This window comes from Amblyraja radiata, chromosome 5 (assembly GCF_010909765.2).
Source record: "Amblyraja radiata isolate CabotCenter1 chromosome 5, sAmbRad1.1.pri, whole genome shotgun sequence".
In the NCBI taxonomy this organism is placed as follows: domain Eukaryota; kingdom Metazoa; phylum Chordata; class Chondrichthyes; order Rajiformes; family Rajidae; genus Amblyraja; species Amblyraja radiata.
Genome location: NC_045960.1, coordinates 71,242,067 through 71,262,196, shown reverse-complemented (window position 1 = coordinate 71,262,196; position 20,130 = coordinate 71,242,067). Strand labels below are relative to the sequence as shown.

Below are 20,130 nucleotides of genomic sequence, written 5' to 3'. Positions count from 1 at the left end.
CAGCAACGCTACCCCACCTCCTTTCCCTTTCTGTCTATCCCTCCTGAATATTGATTATCCCTGGATGTTCAGCACCCAGCCTTGGTCACCCTGGAGCCATGTCTCCGTGATCCCAACTATATCATAGTCATTAATAGCTATCTGCACATTCAACTCATCCACCTTATTACGAATGCTCCTTGCATTGACACAAAGCAACACTCTTACCCCTTATACTATTATGTTGAAAAGTGGCCCTTTTTTATTTTTGCCCTGGATTTGTCTGCCTGCCACATTTCACCTTGCTACCTATTGCTTCTACCCTCATTTTACACCCCTCTGTCTCTACACTCACACATTTAAGAAACCTTCCCTTTAACTCCATCCTCAACTATCCCATTCGACACCCCACCCCCCCTTATTCAGTGTCTGTTTTGTCTGTTTAATATGTCCGTAATAAAAAAATAATTTTACAAAAGCCCATTTTGTAATACATTTTGAGAATATAAGGAAAGAAAACTGGTGCACACGTGAGAACATTGAAATCCACACAAAGAGCACCCAAGGTGAGCCTCTAACCCAGTCGCTGGAGCTGTGCGCAACAGTGATTCTTTCTCCTATTAATTGATTTGGGATTTCCTGCCTCTTCTTTGATTTTCATGTCAAATAACATCGTTTTCCACTGAATGTTATTTCTTCCACATTTTTAATTATTTCTTAAGCTTATTTAAAATGGCTTTAAATGCTATGGGAGTCATAGAGTCACACCGCATGGAAACAGGCTCCTTGGCCCAAGTTGCCCATGCTGACTAAGATGCCCCATCCACACCTGCCCACGTTTTACCCGTATTTCTCTGAACATTTCCTAACCATGGCATTTAGCAACCATTCCAGGCTTTTGGATAATAGTGAGCTGTTATAAGACCATCTGGACACTGTGAGTATGTGGCCTCGGGATTCCATCTTGTGACATGGTCAGCGCTCCAGATTCAGAACAAGGTGGTGCCCAAGGGCCGGTACCAAAAGCAGCGAGTTCAGGTGATGGGCTAGATTCAGGAAGTCCAGCCCATTTCAGGTCAATTATCTTTCTTGTGAAACCTGAAACATTCACCCTATTTTACTCTCCATATTATTTTTTTTTTTTTCAATTTTGTTTTGGAGTCATAGATTTGGACAGCAACAAAATGTATGGTCCAATCCATGCCGATCATTGCAGCCATCTATACTAATCCCATTTACCCATATTAAGTCCATAGCCTACTAAAGCTGGAGTATGAGGGACATTGCTAAGATTTGACGAGGATCAAGTATAACAAAATCCTTTAGTTTAAAATTGTTTCCATTTGAGATTTGCCAACATATATAAGTAGAGAAAATGCCGGAGTATTGCAAAGCTTTACTCACTGACTGCTTTAACTATTAATTCTTGTAAATAAGTCTCAGTTCATGGCATGAATGGTTCACATCTGTAAACGATATTGACTGTAAAGTCAACAGCAAATAATATTTTTTCAGCATGAATGTCACCACATATAAATGGTTATTGTTTTGAAATATTTGAAGAACAAAATAAAACCATCTTTACTGCTGTGACCGTTAAGGAAGCTTGTTTACTTCCTGCGATAGCTGCCAAGAAGTTAATCTTCCCGGAGAGAAAGAGGGTATGTTGGGAATATACGGCATCTTCAGTGGGCAGGACGCATGTGGAGCCTTCTACAGAAAGTTAGGCTAACCAGAAACAAGTGTGGCAATTATTTCTTCTCCGGCATACATGAGATTGATGTGATAGGTGACATGTGCCATGTGCTGGCAAGAGGAGCTTTTTGTTTTTTGAGGTTGCGCCTCATTAAATTAAATAGTCAAGATGCCAGCGGTAATCTCAATTTAAGGGTAGATCCTCAGGAGGCGAAGAAATCTGTGAGCCATTTCTGCTTGAAAGCAGTGTGCAGTACAATGAAATGAAGATATTCTTTAATAAATTGGAGAGCAATTGATCAATTCCCAATTTTCCTTCTTCAAAAGGGAAAAACTTCTTTCCCTTCTTTGGATAATGAGTTTCATACTTAATTATCCACCAGGAATGGGAAGTGGTGACTATGCAAATCAATGACGGTAGCTTTGATTCAATGCCAAAATTATTCAATGTGCAAAAATAAATAAATTATTTAAACGGTGAAGTTTCTCTCCCATTTTGCTGCTCCCATTATATTCACTTGCTATTCAGTTTAGTTGACCCCAAATGCAAGGAGCTTTTATTTGTCCTGCTCCCTACACTGACTCCAGTTACAACAGTCGTTTCACAAGATCCATAAATATACACTCAACATGGCAACCAGCACTGCTATTCATCACTTATTTAGTTGAGTAACTAGTTTAATTCAGTTGAGTTGGGTCCATGCCAAATATCCATCACCCGTTCATATTAGATCCATATTGTCCCACTTTCTCATCTATTCCCTGCATATTGGGGACAATTTTAGAGGTCAATGAACCTACAAACATAATATTTTTACACAATCTCTTGGAATCAAAGATGATTTTGTTCTGCTGATGAGGCCGATGCGAGTCCTGCAAATTTGTTGCCCATGGGAAGAAGGTGATTGAGGGGTTGTGGAGATGGGTGATTTGGGAGACACTGTGCTCATTCCACCATTTAAGCTGGGCTTTGACCTGCTGCCACGAAAGGACTCAACATTTCAGTAAACTGCTAAACTTCCTGAGTCTTTCCAACTGTCATCAGTTTTCTATGTCCCAAGTTTACCATGGGACTTCAGCCTTAGGGAACCTTCAGAGCTGCTTCATTTCTTTCCCTGGCACCATGAAACGTCCAGTGCAATTCAATCCAATTCAAGAATGTTGTGCATTTCCACTTAGTTAGCTCCAAGATCTCATGCCCATTGCATGTTATTGGTAAACTACACAGCAACAACTTTTCAAGACTTCTTTGGTAGAATTACCCAAATCTAGAAAGACAAGTGCAGTATGTACATTGAAACATCATCACCACCTAGTTCACCTCCAAGGCACACAACATGTTCTCTGAATAAACATTGTTATTTCTTTGCCACTGGGTAAAAATCTGATAACTGTCTATGGTGTCCTGAGACTGCCTTCAATGTGTAGTTCCTAGCGGGTTAGGAAAAAAGTATTGTATCAGCATTTTAAAGATGACCTAAGGTGAACAATAACTTCTGGCTTAACTCGCAGCACCCAGAAATGAACAAATATAAAACATTTCTCTTGTCAAATAAGCCAGTAATTTTCTCTCATAAATTGCAAGACGGAATGAATCTCGGTATGTTATCTCAGAAGAGTTTATAAGTTCATAAGTCATAGGAGCAGAATTACTCCATTCGGCCCATCTTGTCTACTCCTTCATTCAATCATGGCTGATCTATCTTTCTCTCTCAACCCTATTCTGCCTTCTCCCAATAACTCTTGACACCTGTACTAATCAAGAATTTGTCAATCTCCACCTTAAAAATACCCAATGACGGCCTCCACAGCCGTTTCTGGCAAGGAATACCACAGATTCACCACGTTCTGACTAAATAAATTCCTCCACATCTACTTTCTAAAGCTACTTCTTTTTATTCTGAGAGCAAACATATTCTATTTCCATCCATGATTACTCCTGGGCAGGATATAGGTTACCTTCAGATCTATTTGGAAAATAACTGCCAGGGAAAAGGCACCAAATTGTCTTGCCTTAATACTAGGAACAACTTGGTGCTCAAATCTGCACGGAGAATTTAAGATTGAAAAATGCTGTGCTAATTTCTGCACACCTAAAATAATCCACTCTCAAATTATGAATGCTGATTGAATCAATAAGCAAGAATGACCTGCCAAACACAAGAACCCTCCACTTTTAAAAGATGCGCATATTCTTCACTTCACAATTCCTAACCAATCTCATCCTATCAGATCAGGTGCAGGTCTGCACTTTTCTCTGTTAAATTCCTCACGCTGTCAATTGTGGTTTGATACAGATCTCCATCAGATAATTAATGCTGCATATCAGAACGAGTCAAATCATGCCACTGGTTGGGAAATACCATATGACTGAAACAATATTGTGAGACAATTTAATTTCTTAAAGAGAGCCATTCTTGAATATGTTTTCGCTCATTCAAATAGACCACAAATTCAAACCACATAAATTTGGACTTCCAAGAAGGAAGATAATCCCTGAATGCAATGTGAAACTGAACCAAAAGCTGTTGCTGATGTTCTTTTCTATTATTTCTCCATTCGTTTTTATTCAGTATAGTCGTATGTATGTAAGGAGGCTACAGTATTTGGATTGTCATTATTGTTCCCAGATGTGGGCAGTGGGCAAGAGGATAATGTGAAAATTCCAAACAAAAATATGCAGAACTTTATCAGTAAATACTGCTGACAATTCTTGTATATTTTTTCTTAATTAAATAAGCCTTATGTAAATGAGACAAATTACACTGATTGTTTCAGCCAATCACCTGTATTGATTCCTGCGATGGTTCATACTTCCGATTTAACTACCATAAGTGAAATAATGAGAAGATTTGAGCTGTCAAGTATTCTGAAGTATTGTTACAATCCATCGTGCACAATATATATATTTTTTTTTTTCTCAAAATGATAAGCAAAATTGGTACTGTTATTAGTTGGGCAATGATAAATTGAGTATTCGTGGCCAAAGTGGCAAGAGCATAATGTAGCCTAAAGAGCCAGTAGATTGTTGGTTCCTTTTGTTTTATATTTGTATGATATAAGTAAATTAAATGTTGTATCTTTAAACATACTAATCATGTGTGATCACTGTTTAATGGTAGACTGAAACACTTAGCTTGGGGACTGAACATTTTGCTTTACATGTTTAGTCTGTGTTTGTTAACAAGCACTCATCCAATATGGTCTATGCAGTGCATGCAGCACAATATCGTTATTCAGAGCTCAAAAACAGATTATACTACTAATGAAATGTTTCTGCTGTGGAACAGAAGCTAAGTGGTGTTTCAATAGTGTGACACCCGCTGCTCAAACATCACTAATGGATTCCATTAAAACAAAAATATATATAAATCATCAAACTCTTGCAGGAGGCAATCACTATGTTGCTTACTTCAAAATCAAGTGCAGGAATGGGTACACTTGGCAGTACCATATGTTCAAGGCATGTCGTTGTTTAATGCTTGCCCTATTTTTTTTTTTTTTTTTTTCTGCAGATAGTTTCTGCTGAGTTCCAAACTGCAACTTTGAGATTAACTTTATGTACTCCATGGCATACATCTCACATTTAATTTTGTTAATTGACATGGGACTAATATTTTTTAATGATTTTTCATACTCTGATCAATAATGTAAAACAAATGTTCCACAGAGGAAGCTTTTTATTGGCAAAATGCCATTTTATAAAACACTGTAGGGAAGCAAAATCTTTAAGAGCATACTTATGGTCAGACTAACGCAACACAGATTCACAACAGAGGGACAATCCCCCATACTGTAAACTGCCTATCTTTCTTACTCAGAATTGAACTATATTGCAACATGTTACCTTAAAAAAAATTATGTTAGGTTTTTATTATAGCTACAGGTGAAGCTTGCAGTGTAAGTTTGAACGACATGAGGGTCTTTAATAGCATGGAGTTTATCTTTAAATGTTCAACCAAGCAGAAAACAACAAATTTATCATAAAATGTTAGATTTTTTAAATGGGCAAAAGAGGTGCATAACCAGCCTCGTGCTAGGCAGCAAGTTGAAAATGTACCTCAGAATGTCTCAGAAATCTTGTAAGCTGGAACAAAATAGCCTGTTAATGTCTGAGCATATATGGTACACATTAATATACCTAAATCTTATCATACATAAATGAATTCAAATTATATGTATTAAAGGCATGTTACTTCTAGAAGTAAGTAATGGGTAAATTTATTAAAAGATAAAATTACAATTACTTCTACACAAACTCAAAGCCTAGTTTTGATTCAGGTTCCCTGGTATATCCTTGGTTAAGAAGGTTAAACTGTTGGGTATAAATGCAGGAATAGCAAGATGGATTCAGCAGTGGCTGAATGGGAGAAGCCAGAGGGTAATGGTGGATGGCTGTTTGTCGGGTTGGAGGCAGGTGACTAGTCGAGTGCCTCAGGGATCTGTGTTGGGTCCTTTGTTGTTTGTCATGTACATCAATGATCTGGATGAAGGGGTGGTAAATTGGATTAGTAAGTATGCAGATGATACCAAGATAGGGGGTGTTGTGGATAATGAAGAGGATTTCCAAAGTCTACAGAGTGATTTAGGCCATTTGGAAAAATGGGCTGAAAGATGGCAGATGGAGTTTAATGCTGATAAATGTGAGGTGTTACACCTTGGCAGGACAAATCAAAATAGGACGTACATGATAAATGGTAGGGAATTGAAGAATACAGTTGAACAGAGGGATCTGGGATTAACCGTGCATAGTTCCTTGAAGGTGGAATCTCATATAGATAGGGTGGTAAAGAAAGCTTTTGGTATGCTAGCCTTTATAAATCAGAGCATTGAGTATAGAAGCTGGGATGTAATGTTAAAATTGTACAATCTAAACTAAGAACAGCAACTCAAGTTCTACAGTGCAATTTGTGCTAGGTATGCCAGGGAAATCTATCACTTTCCAAGTCCCTGCATAATGTTGTTTCTCTCTCTTTCTATTCTAAAGCTTATTAGCCCAGATTTCCTGCCAAGTGCAAACAAGACCATTGGTTCCATGCATGCTTAGTTAAACACAGGTCCCAAACTTACACACAGATTTGGAGTGCCAACATTTTCAATCAATTCACTATCTTGTATTTATCCTGCATCCACACCTGAGAATCATCAATGTGGACGTGAAAGGAGAAAGTATGACTATTTTTAAATTATTTTGGTTCTATTTATTGTGTTTATTTATAACTGTTTCTAATGTTCCTGGGATTTTTATATGTTATTTACCTCAATATTCATAGCTCTGAAGTATCTCTCTAAATGTCAAACATTTAAAACCTATAAAAGCTTACACTACCAGCAATTGTGGACAGGCAGCTTTCTCCTGTCCCTTTGAAAGTCCAGCTGCTACTTTGGCCACATCAGAGTCTGGAGGGTCTCAATTGCTTTTGGCCAGCAAGTTAGACCCTCCACATGGTAGTTATGAGACTGGGATAACTACGAGCGATGATTTTAGGCAGCAGCTGCAGGCAATGGGCCTGTATCAGCAAGACCTGACCCAGACACATTCTAGGTTACAGAAAGCTGGAAGCTGCTATGATCTAGCTGAATACATTTCAGGTATCTGAACATTTCTATAGTATTATCCTAAAGTCTCTGTTCCAATGGGCTCAGCATGGGAGATATCTGATGTGCATTTTAATAAAAACTGTGTTCTTTGTGTCTATGCTAACATTTAGAATAGAATAGTTTTGCCATTGTTTTATGATAAAGGACTTCATATGATGTGTTCGGTTTAATATCGTAATAAACTCAACTGAGAATTTTGGTTCCTCTGCAGCTAATGCCATGTATATGGGAAGCCAGGAAATGCTACAGGTTGTGCAAAGGGACGATTCCACCATAAAACAGTTTTTGGATAAGGTACTGTAGTTTCAATATTTAAAGTCTTATCTCTTGAAATTATTACTTCAGATCCTGGTTCAATCCGGACCTCGTGCCTGGCTGTAAGGAATTTGTACATTCTCCTTGTGACTGTGTGGGCTTCCTCCGGGTGCTCCCGTTTCCTCCCATAACCCAAAGATGTGTGTGTTTATAGGTTAATTGGTCTCTTTAAATTTAGTGAGTGGATGTGCAAGTGGGATAACGTTGACTAACCTTAGTCTTTAGCGAGTGGATGCAAAAGTGGGATAACTGAACGAGTGTAAACAGGTCAGCGGGGAGTCAGTGGGCTGAAGGGCCTGATTCTATGCTGTATCTTTCCATCAATCAATTCAAATACAAGAGGTTGAAAACATTGTTCCAAATGGATGATCTCATGGTTTCAATCTGTCGAGTTGAGTTTATTGTCATATGCACAAATATAGTGCGGTACATATGCAATGAAAATGTTGCTTGCAGCAGTATCACAGGCATATAGACTCAGGCAACACACAGAAACATACATTTTATATATATCTATATACTATTGAATGTCTCGTCTTGTATGTATATATACGTGCGTGCGTGCCTTTATGTGTTTTTCCACCTTTGTCAAAACGCTACGCGGTATCGCTCACATTTTTACATATTCTGACACATTTTTCCCCTCCACGCAGTAATCAGGTTCACTTAAGATTTCACAAGTTATTGACAAGTTTTTTAAAAAAGGCAAAAAACATTTGTCACACGCAGCCTTTTTTCAGGACTTTCCACTGATGATGTCACAATCCCACTCACAGTGCACCAATCATGATGAGCTCTCAAGTTGCCGAGCGCCACAATGACATTAGGATGGGACGTTGCCAACGATAACCACAGCTTCTCACAGACAGGCTTTTTTCCAGGAGCCTCCAGTGATGATAATAACAATACGCTCACAAGCTGCCGAGTGCCACACCACCACCCCCTCCCCCCCTGGTTATTCACACTCCCTGCCCCCTCCCCCCCCACGGGTTATTCACACCCCCAGTCACATCTCCCTCCCCCCTGGGTTATTCACACCTCACGCCCCCCCCCCCCCCCCCCCCCCCCCCTCCCCCCCGGCCCCGGGTTTTTCACCCGCTCCCTCCCCCGGGTTATTCATGATTAAACTTTCAAAAAAAGCCAATAACACCTTTTAAAACACCACTTCCAATTATGTCACAATGCCCCCCCCCCCCCCCCCCGCCAACGGTACAGTGAAACCGAATATTCCACCACCTTCTAGTGACGTCAGGGGAAGGGCCGCATTTCAAAAACCGCTTCATCAGCTCACCGTTGGAGGAGCAGACCCAACTGCACTTAGTCTCGTATATATGTAAATATATGGTCAGAATATGGGTAAAATACTTTTTTTAACAGCTGAAGCTATTCATAAAACTATGTTATAAATCATTTCGATGATAAGCATGTCCTTAATTACATCTCTGAAATCATTTAATGGTAGGCTTGAACAGTACTGGAAAGAATGCATATCTTCTGCAATATCAAATCAAAATACAAACATTATTAGCTTACTAGGCACAAGAAATGTAGAAAATAAACTAAGATTAGTGGGTCACAGATTTTTATCATATTTCAACTAAACAAAATTGCAGGTCCATTTTGAAATATTTTGAAAACATAAAATCATATTCCCTTCTGTCAAACTGTGGTCCCCCAATACCAATTGAATGTAGATTGTGTTTAATGCAGATTATGGACATCTGGTGATGGTGAAAGAAAGGTTCTTTCAAACTTTTTCAAAAGACTTTCAATCTTTCTTCAAAGATTATAGACAATTATAAGTTTTGCCTAACTTTTAGCCTTCATTCGTATCTTCTTAGTGAATCTTTGATTTCTGTTTTGTTCATCAAACCAAGCAATTTATTACTGCCATTAAATATCATCAGCAAGTACTCTCAGGTCGCGTATGACACAACCGAATGCAGCATAAAGCTTTGACACTGTACTCTTTTATTGGACCCTCTATACCTGACTCCTTTCCACTTTAAGTGAGAAACCTCTGGCTTTGTTCCACAAAGGAACTTTCAGATCTCAAACCTCTCGTCATAATCAACAAACTGCCTGTCAACACTGGCAGCCTGCCAGCATTATTGTAATGAGGCCTGATCACAATAATAGATTGGTTTTCCAGTCACCACATTGGGGAAGTGGAGCAAATGTTTCTTTCATCACCCTTCCAATACTAAAACCTAACACAAGTTCCTTTCCAAACAGTAAGCTTGCTGGTACTGTCCTGAAAAAGTTTCAGATGAATAATCAAGTGAATCTTCAGATTTTGTGTTAACCTCTTCAATAAATTTGAATTTGTTAATATGAATTGCTAAACTTGGAACATTTATCCTCAAGTTAAAGGCGATTCCTAGAATTGACTGCTGTCAACGATTTACATTGTAAGTTAATGTTGCTGGGGCAATCTTTTTGCTATGTTTGATCACATTTAGAATAAGTTACAACCTAAAACCTTCTTGAGTTTTTGTTTTAAAATCTAAAAACTGTCCACTGGTGCTGATTAATTATCATGTCACATTCATTAACTTTCTGTATTCGATGATGGCAGACCTATTGGTGAATTAAAAGCAAAGCTTTTCACGATTGTTGCCATTAAAACAAGTCAGTCAACTCTGAGATCGTTATGTTCCTCATCATAATTAAACAACACTGGAAAAATGTGAAAACCTCAAGAGAGTTTAATTGTAATATGTATCAATAACAGAGCAATGAAAGGTCCTTTGTCAGTGGAAAGAATTATACCATTATAATCATATTTCTTCACTCTGTTCTTGTATGCTGCAATTAATAATTGGGCTCAAGTTTAATGCATGTTCTACTTGGCGAGTCATATGAAAGGACAACGTGCACTCATAATCCTCATTTTGCTGTCTGCTCAATTAAAATATAGACAATAGGTGCAGGAGTAGGCCATTCGGCCCTTCGAGCCAGCACCGCCATTCAATGTGATCATGGCTGATCATCCCCAATCAGTACCCCGTTCCTGCCTTCTCCCCATATCCCCTGACTGCGCTATCTTTAAGAGCCCCATCTAGCTCTCTCTTGAAATTATAGCCAGGTACTATGAAGGGTATGGTATTCTGTATTTGCCATTATTTGTCGACAAAACATGCCAGATGACACGAGGGCTGTTAAATGTTAATTATCAAACAACTTGCCTTCGAAACTCAATTTTACAATTGAGTAGTCACATTCCTTCAGGATTTTATTAGTGTTGGAGATATAACACTAATAATCCTACCAAGTACTAGAGTGATTGCTGCACACATGCCAGTGAAAATTTATTGATATTAAAGTGTGAAATATTCTTTAGGCAGTTCAGTAACATTAACAACCAAGATTTAGTGTAGTGGATGAATAGTTAAACTGAAACTTAAAATATGAAATTTTGTCCAATGTGTAACTTAACAGGTATTAAATTGAAGATCAATTTTCCTGTTTTCTTTAGGTTGATTATTAACATGCTTGTAACATGTTTTGCAATATGCGTTCAGTTACCTACTTTTTATTCTTCCAGAGTGTATGCAGAATTTGTTAATTACATTTGATTTCAAAAACGTTGCTTGCTGTAAACATATTTTGGGTGATCAAAAACTGTTATCAACATTCACCACACTGACGCCCTTTCATTTTTGTGCATATATGTACCATTATTGGTCATGGCTGTCTTATCCACCTGGTGCTGTCTGCAGGGAGTCAGTACCTTTGTTTGATCAGCTAAAGGTACAAGGGTCTTCAACCAAGTAGACTGAGGAATCCTTTCAGACTGCATGGTAATAGCTGGACTAATTGAGGAGCATACAGGGGGCAGAAAGTATCATTGATAGGAGTTTCATGAACGTGGACACTCCACCGGCTCAGCCAAATAAATAGGTGACTGCCAGGAGAACCAGGCAGGTGGTACAGGAGTTCCCTATGGCTATTCCTTTCTCTAACAAGAACACCATTTTGGAAACTTTTGGTGGGTGAGGGGCAGGATGGCCTCTCAAGGGAAAGCAGCAGTAGCAAATCAGTAGCACCACAACTGGTTCTGTTGTGCAGCAGAGAAGGACAAAGACTAGACAAGCAGTAGTGTTAGGTGTGTGGATAGTTAGGGAGAGATAGATTGCATCCTTGGCTGTAAGCACGAGTCAAAGAAGGTGAGTTGCCTCCCTAGTGCCAGTCAAAAGTCACTGAGTGGGTGTGGAACCTTCTGAAAGGGGACAATAGGTGCAGGAGTAGGCCATTCAGCCCTTCGAGCCATTCATTGGGATCATGGCTGATCATCCACATTCAGTACCCCGTTCCTGCCATCTCCCCATATCCTCTGACTCGGCTATCTTTAAGAGCTCTATCTAACTCTCTCTTGAAAGCATCCAGAGAATTGGCCTCCACTGCCTTCTGAGGCAGAGAATTCCACAGATTCACAACCCTCTGTGTGAAAAAGGGTGAGCAGCCAGAAGTTGTGGTCCATGTTGTTACTAGTGACAAATGTAAGGAGATGGATGAGATCCTAAAAAAGGAATTTAGGGAGTTAGGTGGAAAGTTAAACAACAGGACCTCTGATAGTAATCTCAGGACTACTCCCTGTGCCCCAAGTAAGCGAACTTAGAAATAGTAAAATAGAACAGCTAAATACATGGCTGAGAACTATATTCTGTACATTGCACAGTATCTTCTCCTCTATTGTACTTGAGTTTGACAACGGCATTTATGTATTGTTTTATCTGATCTGATTGGATCAGGCTTTTCACTGGACTTCGGTACACATGACAATGATGAACCTAAAGGTAAAGGAGTATGCAGGGGCAGAGCTTCAGATATTTGGATAATTGGAGATAGACACAAAAAGCTGGAGTATCTCTGCGGGACAGGCAGCGGCATCTCTGGAGAGAAGGAATGGGTGACGTATCAGGTCAAGACCCTTCCTCAGACTGGTTAGGGATAAGGGAAATGAGAGATATAGGTGGTGATGTGGAGAGATAAAGAACAACGAATGAATGATATGCAAAAAAGTAACAATGATAAATGAAACAGGCCATTGTAAGCAGTTTGTAGGGTGAAAATGAGAAGCTAGTGTGACTTGGGTTGGAGGGGGGAGGGGAGGGATAGGGAGAGAAGGAATGCCGGGGCAACCTGAAATGAGAGAAATCAATATTCAGAACACTGGGTTGTAAGCTGCCCAAGCGAAATATGAGTTGCGGAGGGGGAGCAAGGGAGGAGCTGCGAGGTACCGAGGAGACATGAGTGAGGACCTCATCTATGATGAGAGAGGGGAACCCCCGTTCCCTAAAGAATGAGGACATCTCAGATGTTCTAGTATGGAACACCTCATGTTGAGCGCAGATGCGGCATAGACGGAGTAATTGGGAGTAGGGGATAAAGTCTTTGCAGAAAGCAGGGTGGGAAGAAGTGTAGTCGAGATATTTGTGGGAGTCAGTAGGTTTGTAGTAGACGTCAGTCGATAGTCTATTTCTTGTGATGGAAACTGTGAGATCAAGAAAGGGGAGGGAGGTGTCGGAGATGGTCCAAGTAAATTTGAGTGCAGGATGAAAATTGGTGGTGAAGTTAATGAAGTCCATGAGTTCTGCAAGGGTGCAGGAGGTAACACCGATGCAGTCATCAATGTAATAGAGATAGAGTCGGGACAGTGTACGCCTGGTACAGTGATTGTTCTACATACCCTGCAAAGATGCAGGCACAGCTGGGGCCCATGCGGGTGCCCATAGCTACGCCTTGGATTTGGAGGGAGTGGGATGAATCAAAGGTGAAGTTGTTGAGGGTGAGGAGTTAGTAGAGGGAAATTGGATGATTCTGCGGTCGAGGAAGAAACCAAGGGCTTTAAGGCCTTTCTGGTGGGGGATGGAGGTGTCGAGTGACTGAACGTGCATAGTAAAGATGATAACTGGAATCTCTTTTAAAGCAGGTGTAATGTTACAAGAAAAACAGGTTGAACCTAAACTGCAGTTGGACCAATATCCTGCCAGAGACAATTGCCAATGCCATTCAGGGTGGTTTAAACCTGTGATACAGTGTGTTGGGACAATGTCATAAGGTCTTAAGTGATAGGAGCAGCATTAGGTCATTCGGCCCATCATGTCTACGCCATTCAAACATGGCTGACCCATCTCTCCCTTCTAACTCCATTCTCCTGCCTTCTCGCCATAACCTCTGACACCCGACTACTGTTTCTGAAGGGAAGAGAGATACATATGTAATAAATAGAGTAGACATGTCTAATAAGCAGAGATGTCAGGGATGGATGGAGGAGCATCAGGGAGCTGGGAGGCTTAAATGCATTCAATCACAGAAGCATGGTTGAGGGAAGAACAGAAATAGAATCTCTATGTTTCAACAGTATTTTAAGGCGTGATAGCAGGAATTCCACACGTAGAGAGGATGTTGGACTACTGATCAGGGAAAGCATTACAGCAGGAAGGATATATTGGAGGAAACGGTAAATGAAGCTCTCTGGGTAGAATTTAGAAATGTGAAAGGGGTGATCACTTTGATGAGATCATAGTCAATGGGATTTGGATTAATAGATATATGGACAAATAGCAGTAGGCCGTAAAAGCAATAGGATTATAGTAGTGGATAATTTAACATTTTCAGTATTGACTGGAATCGCCTTAGTGTGAGAGGCCTAGATGGGGTGGAATTTGTTAAATGCATCCAAGAAGGATTTTAAAAGTAGTACTATGAGAGAGCAAGCTGTACTTATCCCTTTGGATGGGCAAGTGGTGGAAGTTTCTGTGGAATAATCCTTTACGAACAATGTTCACAATATGGTGAGCTTTAGGGTAATCATGGAAAAGGATAAGTTTGGTGCTAGCGTTAAGCTCTGAAACTGGGGAAGGGCTGAGTTCAATAATATAGACAGAGCCTGGCAAAAGTAGATTGTGTGCGGCTATTGGGGTTAAAAACAGCATGCAATACGTAAGAGATAATGAAAAATGAAATGGCAAGAGTTTGGAGTAGGCACGTCTCTGTGAGGGTAAGAAACAAAGGTTGTAAGATTAGGGTACCTTGGTTTAGCAAAGTATATTAAGGATTTGATCAGCAGGGACGTGTGGTCAGGGGAGGCAGAGCCTCACCTGTCATACTCCCAATGAAAATAGCTGTTAAGAAAAGTAAAGAAAAATAATACTAAAATAAAATAAACATAAAGATTTTTCCGCTGATCTGTGTTATAAATGTCATTTCTATATGAATCTAATCATTTTTTATAGTAAAAATCGCCAAATTTTCACAGCTTCGCTGCAAATACAGGGAGAAATTTGAGGTGAGGCAGCGATGAGCTGAGCCTCCCCTCTGATTGCGCAACCCCTCAGAAACTGCATGGCGCACGGGCAATAAGCGTGTGCCTGTTACTATCTCTATGTATGTCACCAATGTAATCTGTGTAAACCTCTTCATTACATGTCCTTACCTCCCATAGTCCAGGTAATTTATTTCACATATAAATATATTAAATTTGTGCTTGCTGGTCTCACATAAAACTGCAATGAAAACTGCCTCACAAGGGGGTGTGTCTTGAGCCCAGTGGAGGAAGAGCGAGCGTCAATTACGTAGACTCAGCCCATGCAATTGACGCTACATCGCGCTCCCTCCACACTAGCTAGCTTCAGCAGTCGGGGAGCGTGGCGGCCCGAGGCTGCTCTTAGTGTTGTTACCGGTTAGATCCCCCGAATTGTCAGAGCTGAGACATCACTGGGCCGCCGTGAAGAAGGGTGCAATGGTGCGGTGGGGGGTTCGGCAGCGGTCAGAATGAGATGGCTGAGTGTTATAACGTGCCATCGTTCCTCTCTCTCTCCCTCTCTCCCTCTCTCCCTCTCTCCCTCTCTCTCCTTTCTCTCTCTCTCTCTCCTCTCCCCTCTCCCCTCTCCCCTCTCCCCTCTCTCCTCTCCCCTCTCCCCTCTCCCCTCTCCCCTCTCTCCTCTCTCCTCTCTCCTCTCTCCTCTCTCCTCTCTCCTCTCTCCTCTCTCCTCTCTCCTCTCTCCTCTCTCCTCTCTCCTCTCTCCTCTCTCCTCTCTCTCCTCTCTCTCCCCTCTCCCCTCTCTCCTCTCTCTCCCTTCCTTTCTCTCTATCTCTCTCCCTCCATCCTCTCTCTATCTCCCTTCTCTCTCTCCCTCTCTCCTCTTCTCTCTCCCTCCCTCCCAGCCACGGCTCCACCCCTCTCTTTCCTCGGGGAGAAGTGGTGATCAATACAGGGAGGGCCGGGCCACTGATACTAGCCAGTGCCTCCCCAGACATTGACCTCACCGCACGTCACTGTTGAACAGGAAAAAGAAGGAAGTGTATGTCACTTATAGGATTGTTTTCAAGTGAGTCCTAGAGATGTATAGAGGACTAGACTAAGTGGGACCCGTTGGGTCCCAGCATCACACGGGAGGGCTGGTCCCCGAATGCAATATTCCACCTCTCCACCAATTCCAATATTGGTGGCCTGTTGTGCTAGCAGCTCACTCACTCACAGCTGGTGGGCTGGCAGTTGACACGGCTATTCCTTGAAATTCCATTTCAAGCAGGGTGCAAGGCCACCAAATTCAAGTGCAGTTTCATACCATTTCAAGCAGGGTCCAAGGCCACTAAAGGCAGCGAGTCGTGACCTCTACCTCCTCCAGCTTGCAGAGACTGAGCCACGCCCACACCTCTGTGTTTTATAGTCCCTCCCCCCCCCTCCCACCAGAAGGGTCGTGGCCTTCATGGCGTGATTGACAGGAGAGAGAATCTCAACATTGTTTAAACACTAATAACTCTTTTATATTTCATCGATGGGAAAAATCCTTGGCACCTGATGAGCGGAGGGGGACTCTGAGTAAGATGGCCAAAAATCACAGCCATACGTGGTAGCGTTTCTTCTAAAATCAATATAAAGCGCAAACAGGAGGTGGTCAAGATTATACTTTTAATTGGAAGGCAAGACAACTTTAATTTCGCAAGGCAACTTTAATTAGGCATGGCAACTTTAATTTGGCAAGGCAACTTTAATTAGGCAAGGCAACTTTAATTAGGCAATACAGCTTTAGCATTTCCAAACCAAAGGCAACACAGCTTTAGCATTTCCAAACCAAAGGCAACACAGCTTTAGCATTTCCAAACCAAAGGCAACACAGCTTTAGCATTTAAAAACCAAAGGCAACACAGCTTTAGCATTTCCAAACTATATTTTCAAACCACATTAAGGGCACTGACAGGTCAGTAAAACCACTCACAGTTTAGTAGACATGTGTTCAGTGTTATTCACAGCCTTTGCAATTCCTCAACTCAATCCACAGTGACTCTACCTCGTCAGTCCCTATGTCTTACCTCGCAAGGGACTGAATTCCATTCCTCACTAGAAGAGCTACCCCTCTCCCCCCCCCCCCCATCCTCTGCCCACCTGCCTGTCCTTTCTATAGGATGTATAACCCTGAATATTAAGTTCCCAGATCCGATCCTCCTGCAGCCACGTCTCGGTAATCCCCACAATGTCATATCTACCAACCTCTAACTGAGCCTCAAGCTCACCTACTTTACTTTTTATACTTCGCGCATTCAAATACAGTACTTTTAATTCCTTATGCATCTCACCTTTCACATCGATCCCTATTACACTTGGCCATACACTCCTATCCCATTGTGAGCTTTCTTTCCCGTTAATTCTGGGGTCATTAACTATCCCTTGACTCCCTTTCCCTTTAACTCCGTCCTCGACTATCCCATTTCACACAGAAGCCGGTGGGTATACGAAGGAGGTGGTATGAGAGGCAGATACAATCACAGCATTTAAAAAGCTTTCGAACAGTTACATGGATAGGAAACTAATGGAGGGATACGAGCCATATGCAGGAAAATGGGATTAATGTAGATAGTCATCTTGATCAGCTGGGGCAAGTCGGGCCAAAGGGACTGTTTCCTTGTCATAGATTCTATGATTCTGTGATGTGCAAAGTATAAAGAGTAGGAGTAAACGGGTCCTTTTCACAATGGCAGGCAGTGACTAGTGGGGTACCGCAAGGCTCAGTGCTGGGACCCCAGCTATTTACAATATATATTAATGATTTGGACGAGGGAATTGAATGCAACATCTCCAAGTTTGACACAAAGCTGGGGGGCAGTGTTAGCTGTGAGGAGGATGCTAGAAGGCTGCAAGATGACTTGGATAGGCTGGGTGAGTGGGCAAATGCATGGCGGATGCAGTATAATGTGGATAAATGTGAGGTTATCCACTTTGGTGGCAAAAACAGGAAAGTAGACTATTATCTGAATGGTGGCCGATTAGGAAAAGGGGAGATGCAACGAGACCTGGGTGTCATGGTACACCAGTCATTGAAAATAGGCACACAAAAATGCTGGAGAAACTCAGCGGGTGCAGCAGCATAGAAACATAGAAACATAGAAACATAGAAATTAGGTGCAGGAGTAGGCCATTCGGCCCTTCGAGCCTGCACCGCCATTCAATATGATCATGGCTGATCATCCAACTCAGTATCCCGTACCTGCCTTCTCTCCATACCCTATGATCCCCTTAGCCACAAGGGCCACATCTAACTCCCTCTTAAATATAGCCAATGAACTGGCCTCGACTACCCTCTGTGGCAGGGAGTTCCAGAGATTCACCACTCTCTGTGTGAAAAAAGTTCTTCTCATCTCGGTTTTAAAGGATTTCCCCCTTATCCTTAAGCTGTGACCCCTTGTCCTGGACTTCCCCAACATCGGGAGCAATCTTCCTGCATCTAGCCTGTCCAACCCCTTAAGAATTTTGTAAGTTTCTATAAGATCCCCTCTCAATCTCCTAAATTCTAGAGAGTATAAACCAAGTCTATCCAGTCTTTCTTCATAAGACAGTCCTGACATCCCAGGAATCAGTCTGGTGAACCTTCTCTGCACTCCCTCTATGGCAATAATGTCCTTCCTCAGATTTGGAGACCAAAACTGTACGCAATACTCCAGGTGTGGTCTCACCAAGACCCTGTACAACTGCAGTAGAACCTCCCTGCTCCTATACTCAAATCCTTTTGCTATGAAAGCTAACATACCATTCGCTTTCTTTACTGCCTGCTGCACCTGCATGCCCACTTTCAATGACTGGTGTACCATGACACCCAGGTCTCGCTGCATCTCCCCTTTTCCTAGTCGGCCACCATTTAGATAATAGTCTGCTTTCCTGTTTTTGCCACCAAAATGGATAACCTCACATTTATCCACATTATACTGCATCTGCCAAACATTTGCCCACTCACCCAGCCTATCCAAGTCACCTTGCAGTCTCCTAGCATCCTCCTCACAGCTAACACTGCCCCCCAGCTTCGTGTCATCCGCAAACTTGGAGATATTGCCTTCAATTCCCTCATCCAGATCATTAATATATATTGTAAATAGCTGGGGTCCCAGCACTGAGCCTTGCGGTACCCCACTAGTCACTGCCTGCCATTGTGAAAAGGACCCGTTTACTCCTACTCTTTGCTTCCTGTTTGCCAGCCAGTTCTCTATCCACATCAACTTGGCAGATGAAATTTAATACTAATAAATGTGAAGTCATTCACTTTGGGGAAAAAAATGATAGGGCAAGTTATTTTCTAAATGAGGAGGAGCTGCGTTGTAATGCAACGCAAAGGGATCTAGGGGTATTAGTACATGAATCACTAAAAGTCAGTATGCAGGTGCAGCAAGCAATCAGGAAGGCCAATGGAGTTTTGGCCTTTATTGCTAGGGGGATTGAGTATAAAAACATGGAGGTCTTGCTGCAGCTGTACACGGTATTAGTGAGACCACATTTGGAATACTGTGTACAGTTCTGGGGTCCATACTTAAGAAAGGATGTACTAGCCCTGGAGGCAGTGCAGCGAAGGTTTACAAGATTAATTCCTGCAATGAGGGGATTGACATATGAGGAAAGGTTAAGTAAGCTGGGACTCTACTCTTTGGAGTTTAGAAGAATGAGAGGCGATCTCATTGAAACGTATAAGATCGTGAGGGGCCTTGATCGGGTGGATGCACCGGGGATGTTCCCAATGATCGGGGAGGCTAGAACTAGGGGACATAGTTGCAGAGTGAGGGGGGGCTCTTTTAAAACTGAGATGAGGAAGAACTTCTTCACCCAGAGGGTGGTTAGTTTGTGGAATTCACTGCCCCAGGGAGCAGTGGAAGCAGAAACGTTAAATATATTTAAGTCAAAAATAGATGGTTTTTTAGCTGCCAAGGGGATAAGGGGCTACGGGGAGAGGGCAGGGATATGGACCTAGGTATGGTTAGTATAGTAAACCTGAGTGATCTCCTGGACAAGTGTCGATCGCCTGGATTGGGGTCGGAGAGGAATTTCCCGGATTTTTTTCCCGAATTGGACCTGGGTTTTTATCCGGTTTTTTGCCTCCCCCAGGAGATCACGCGGTTCTTGGGGTGGAGAGGGGTGATAGCGGTATAAAGGGGAGGGTAGTGTCTTGTGTTCTGTGTCTTGTGTCTACTGTTTGTGGGTAAGTGTGTCTGTTTGGTGTTCAGCCATGAGTGAATGGCGGTGCGGGCTCGACGGACCTGGTGGTCTACTCT

At 41.8% G+C, this 20,130-nt stretch overlaps 1 protein-coding gene across 1 annotated transcript in view; it reads left to right on the top strand.

The window, feature by feature from the left end:
* ldah (lipid droplet associated hydrolase) overlaps nt 1-20,130 on the top strand; it is a 295,875-nt gene that overhangs the window by 253,752 nt on the left and 21,993 nt on the right. The window contains exon 7 of the mRNA XM_033021529.1: nt 7,487-7,569. Coding sequence (XP_032877420.1) covers nt 7,487-7,569 — 83 coding nt within the window. The remainder of the gene's footprint in view (nt 1-7,486; nt 7,570-20,130) is intronic.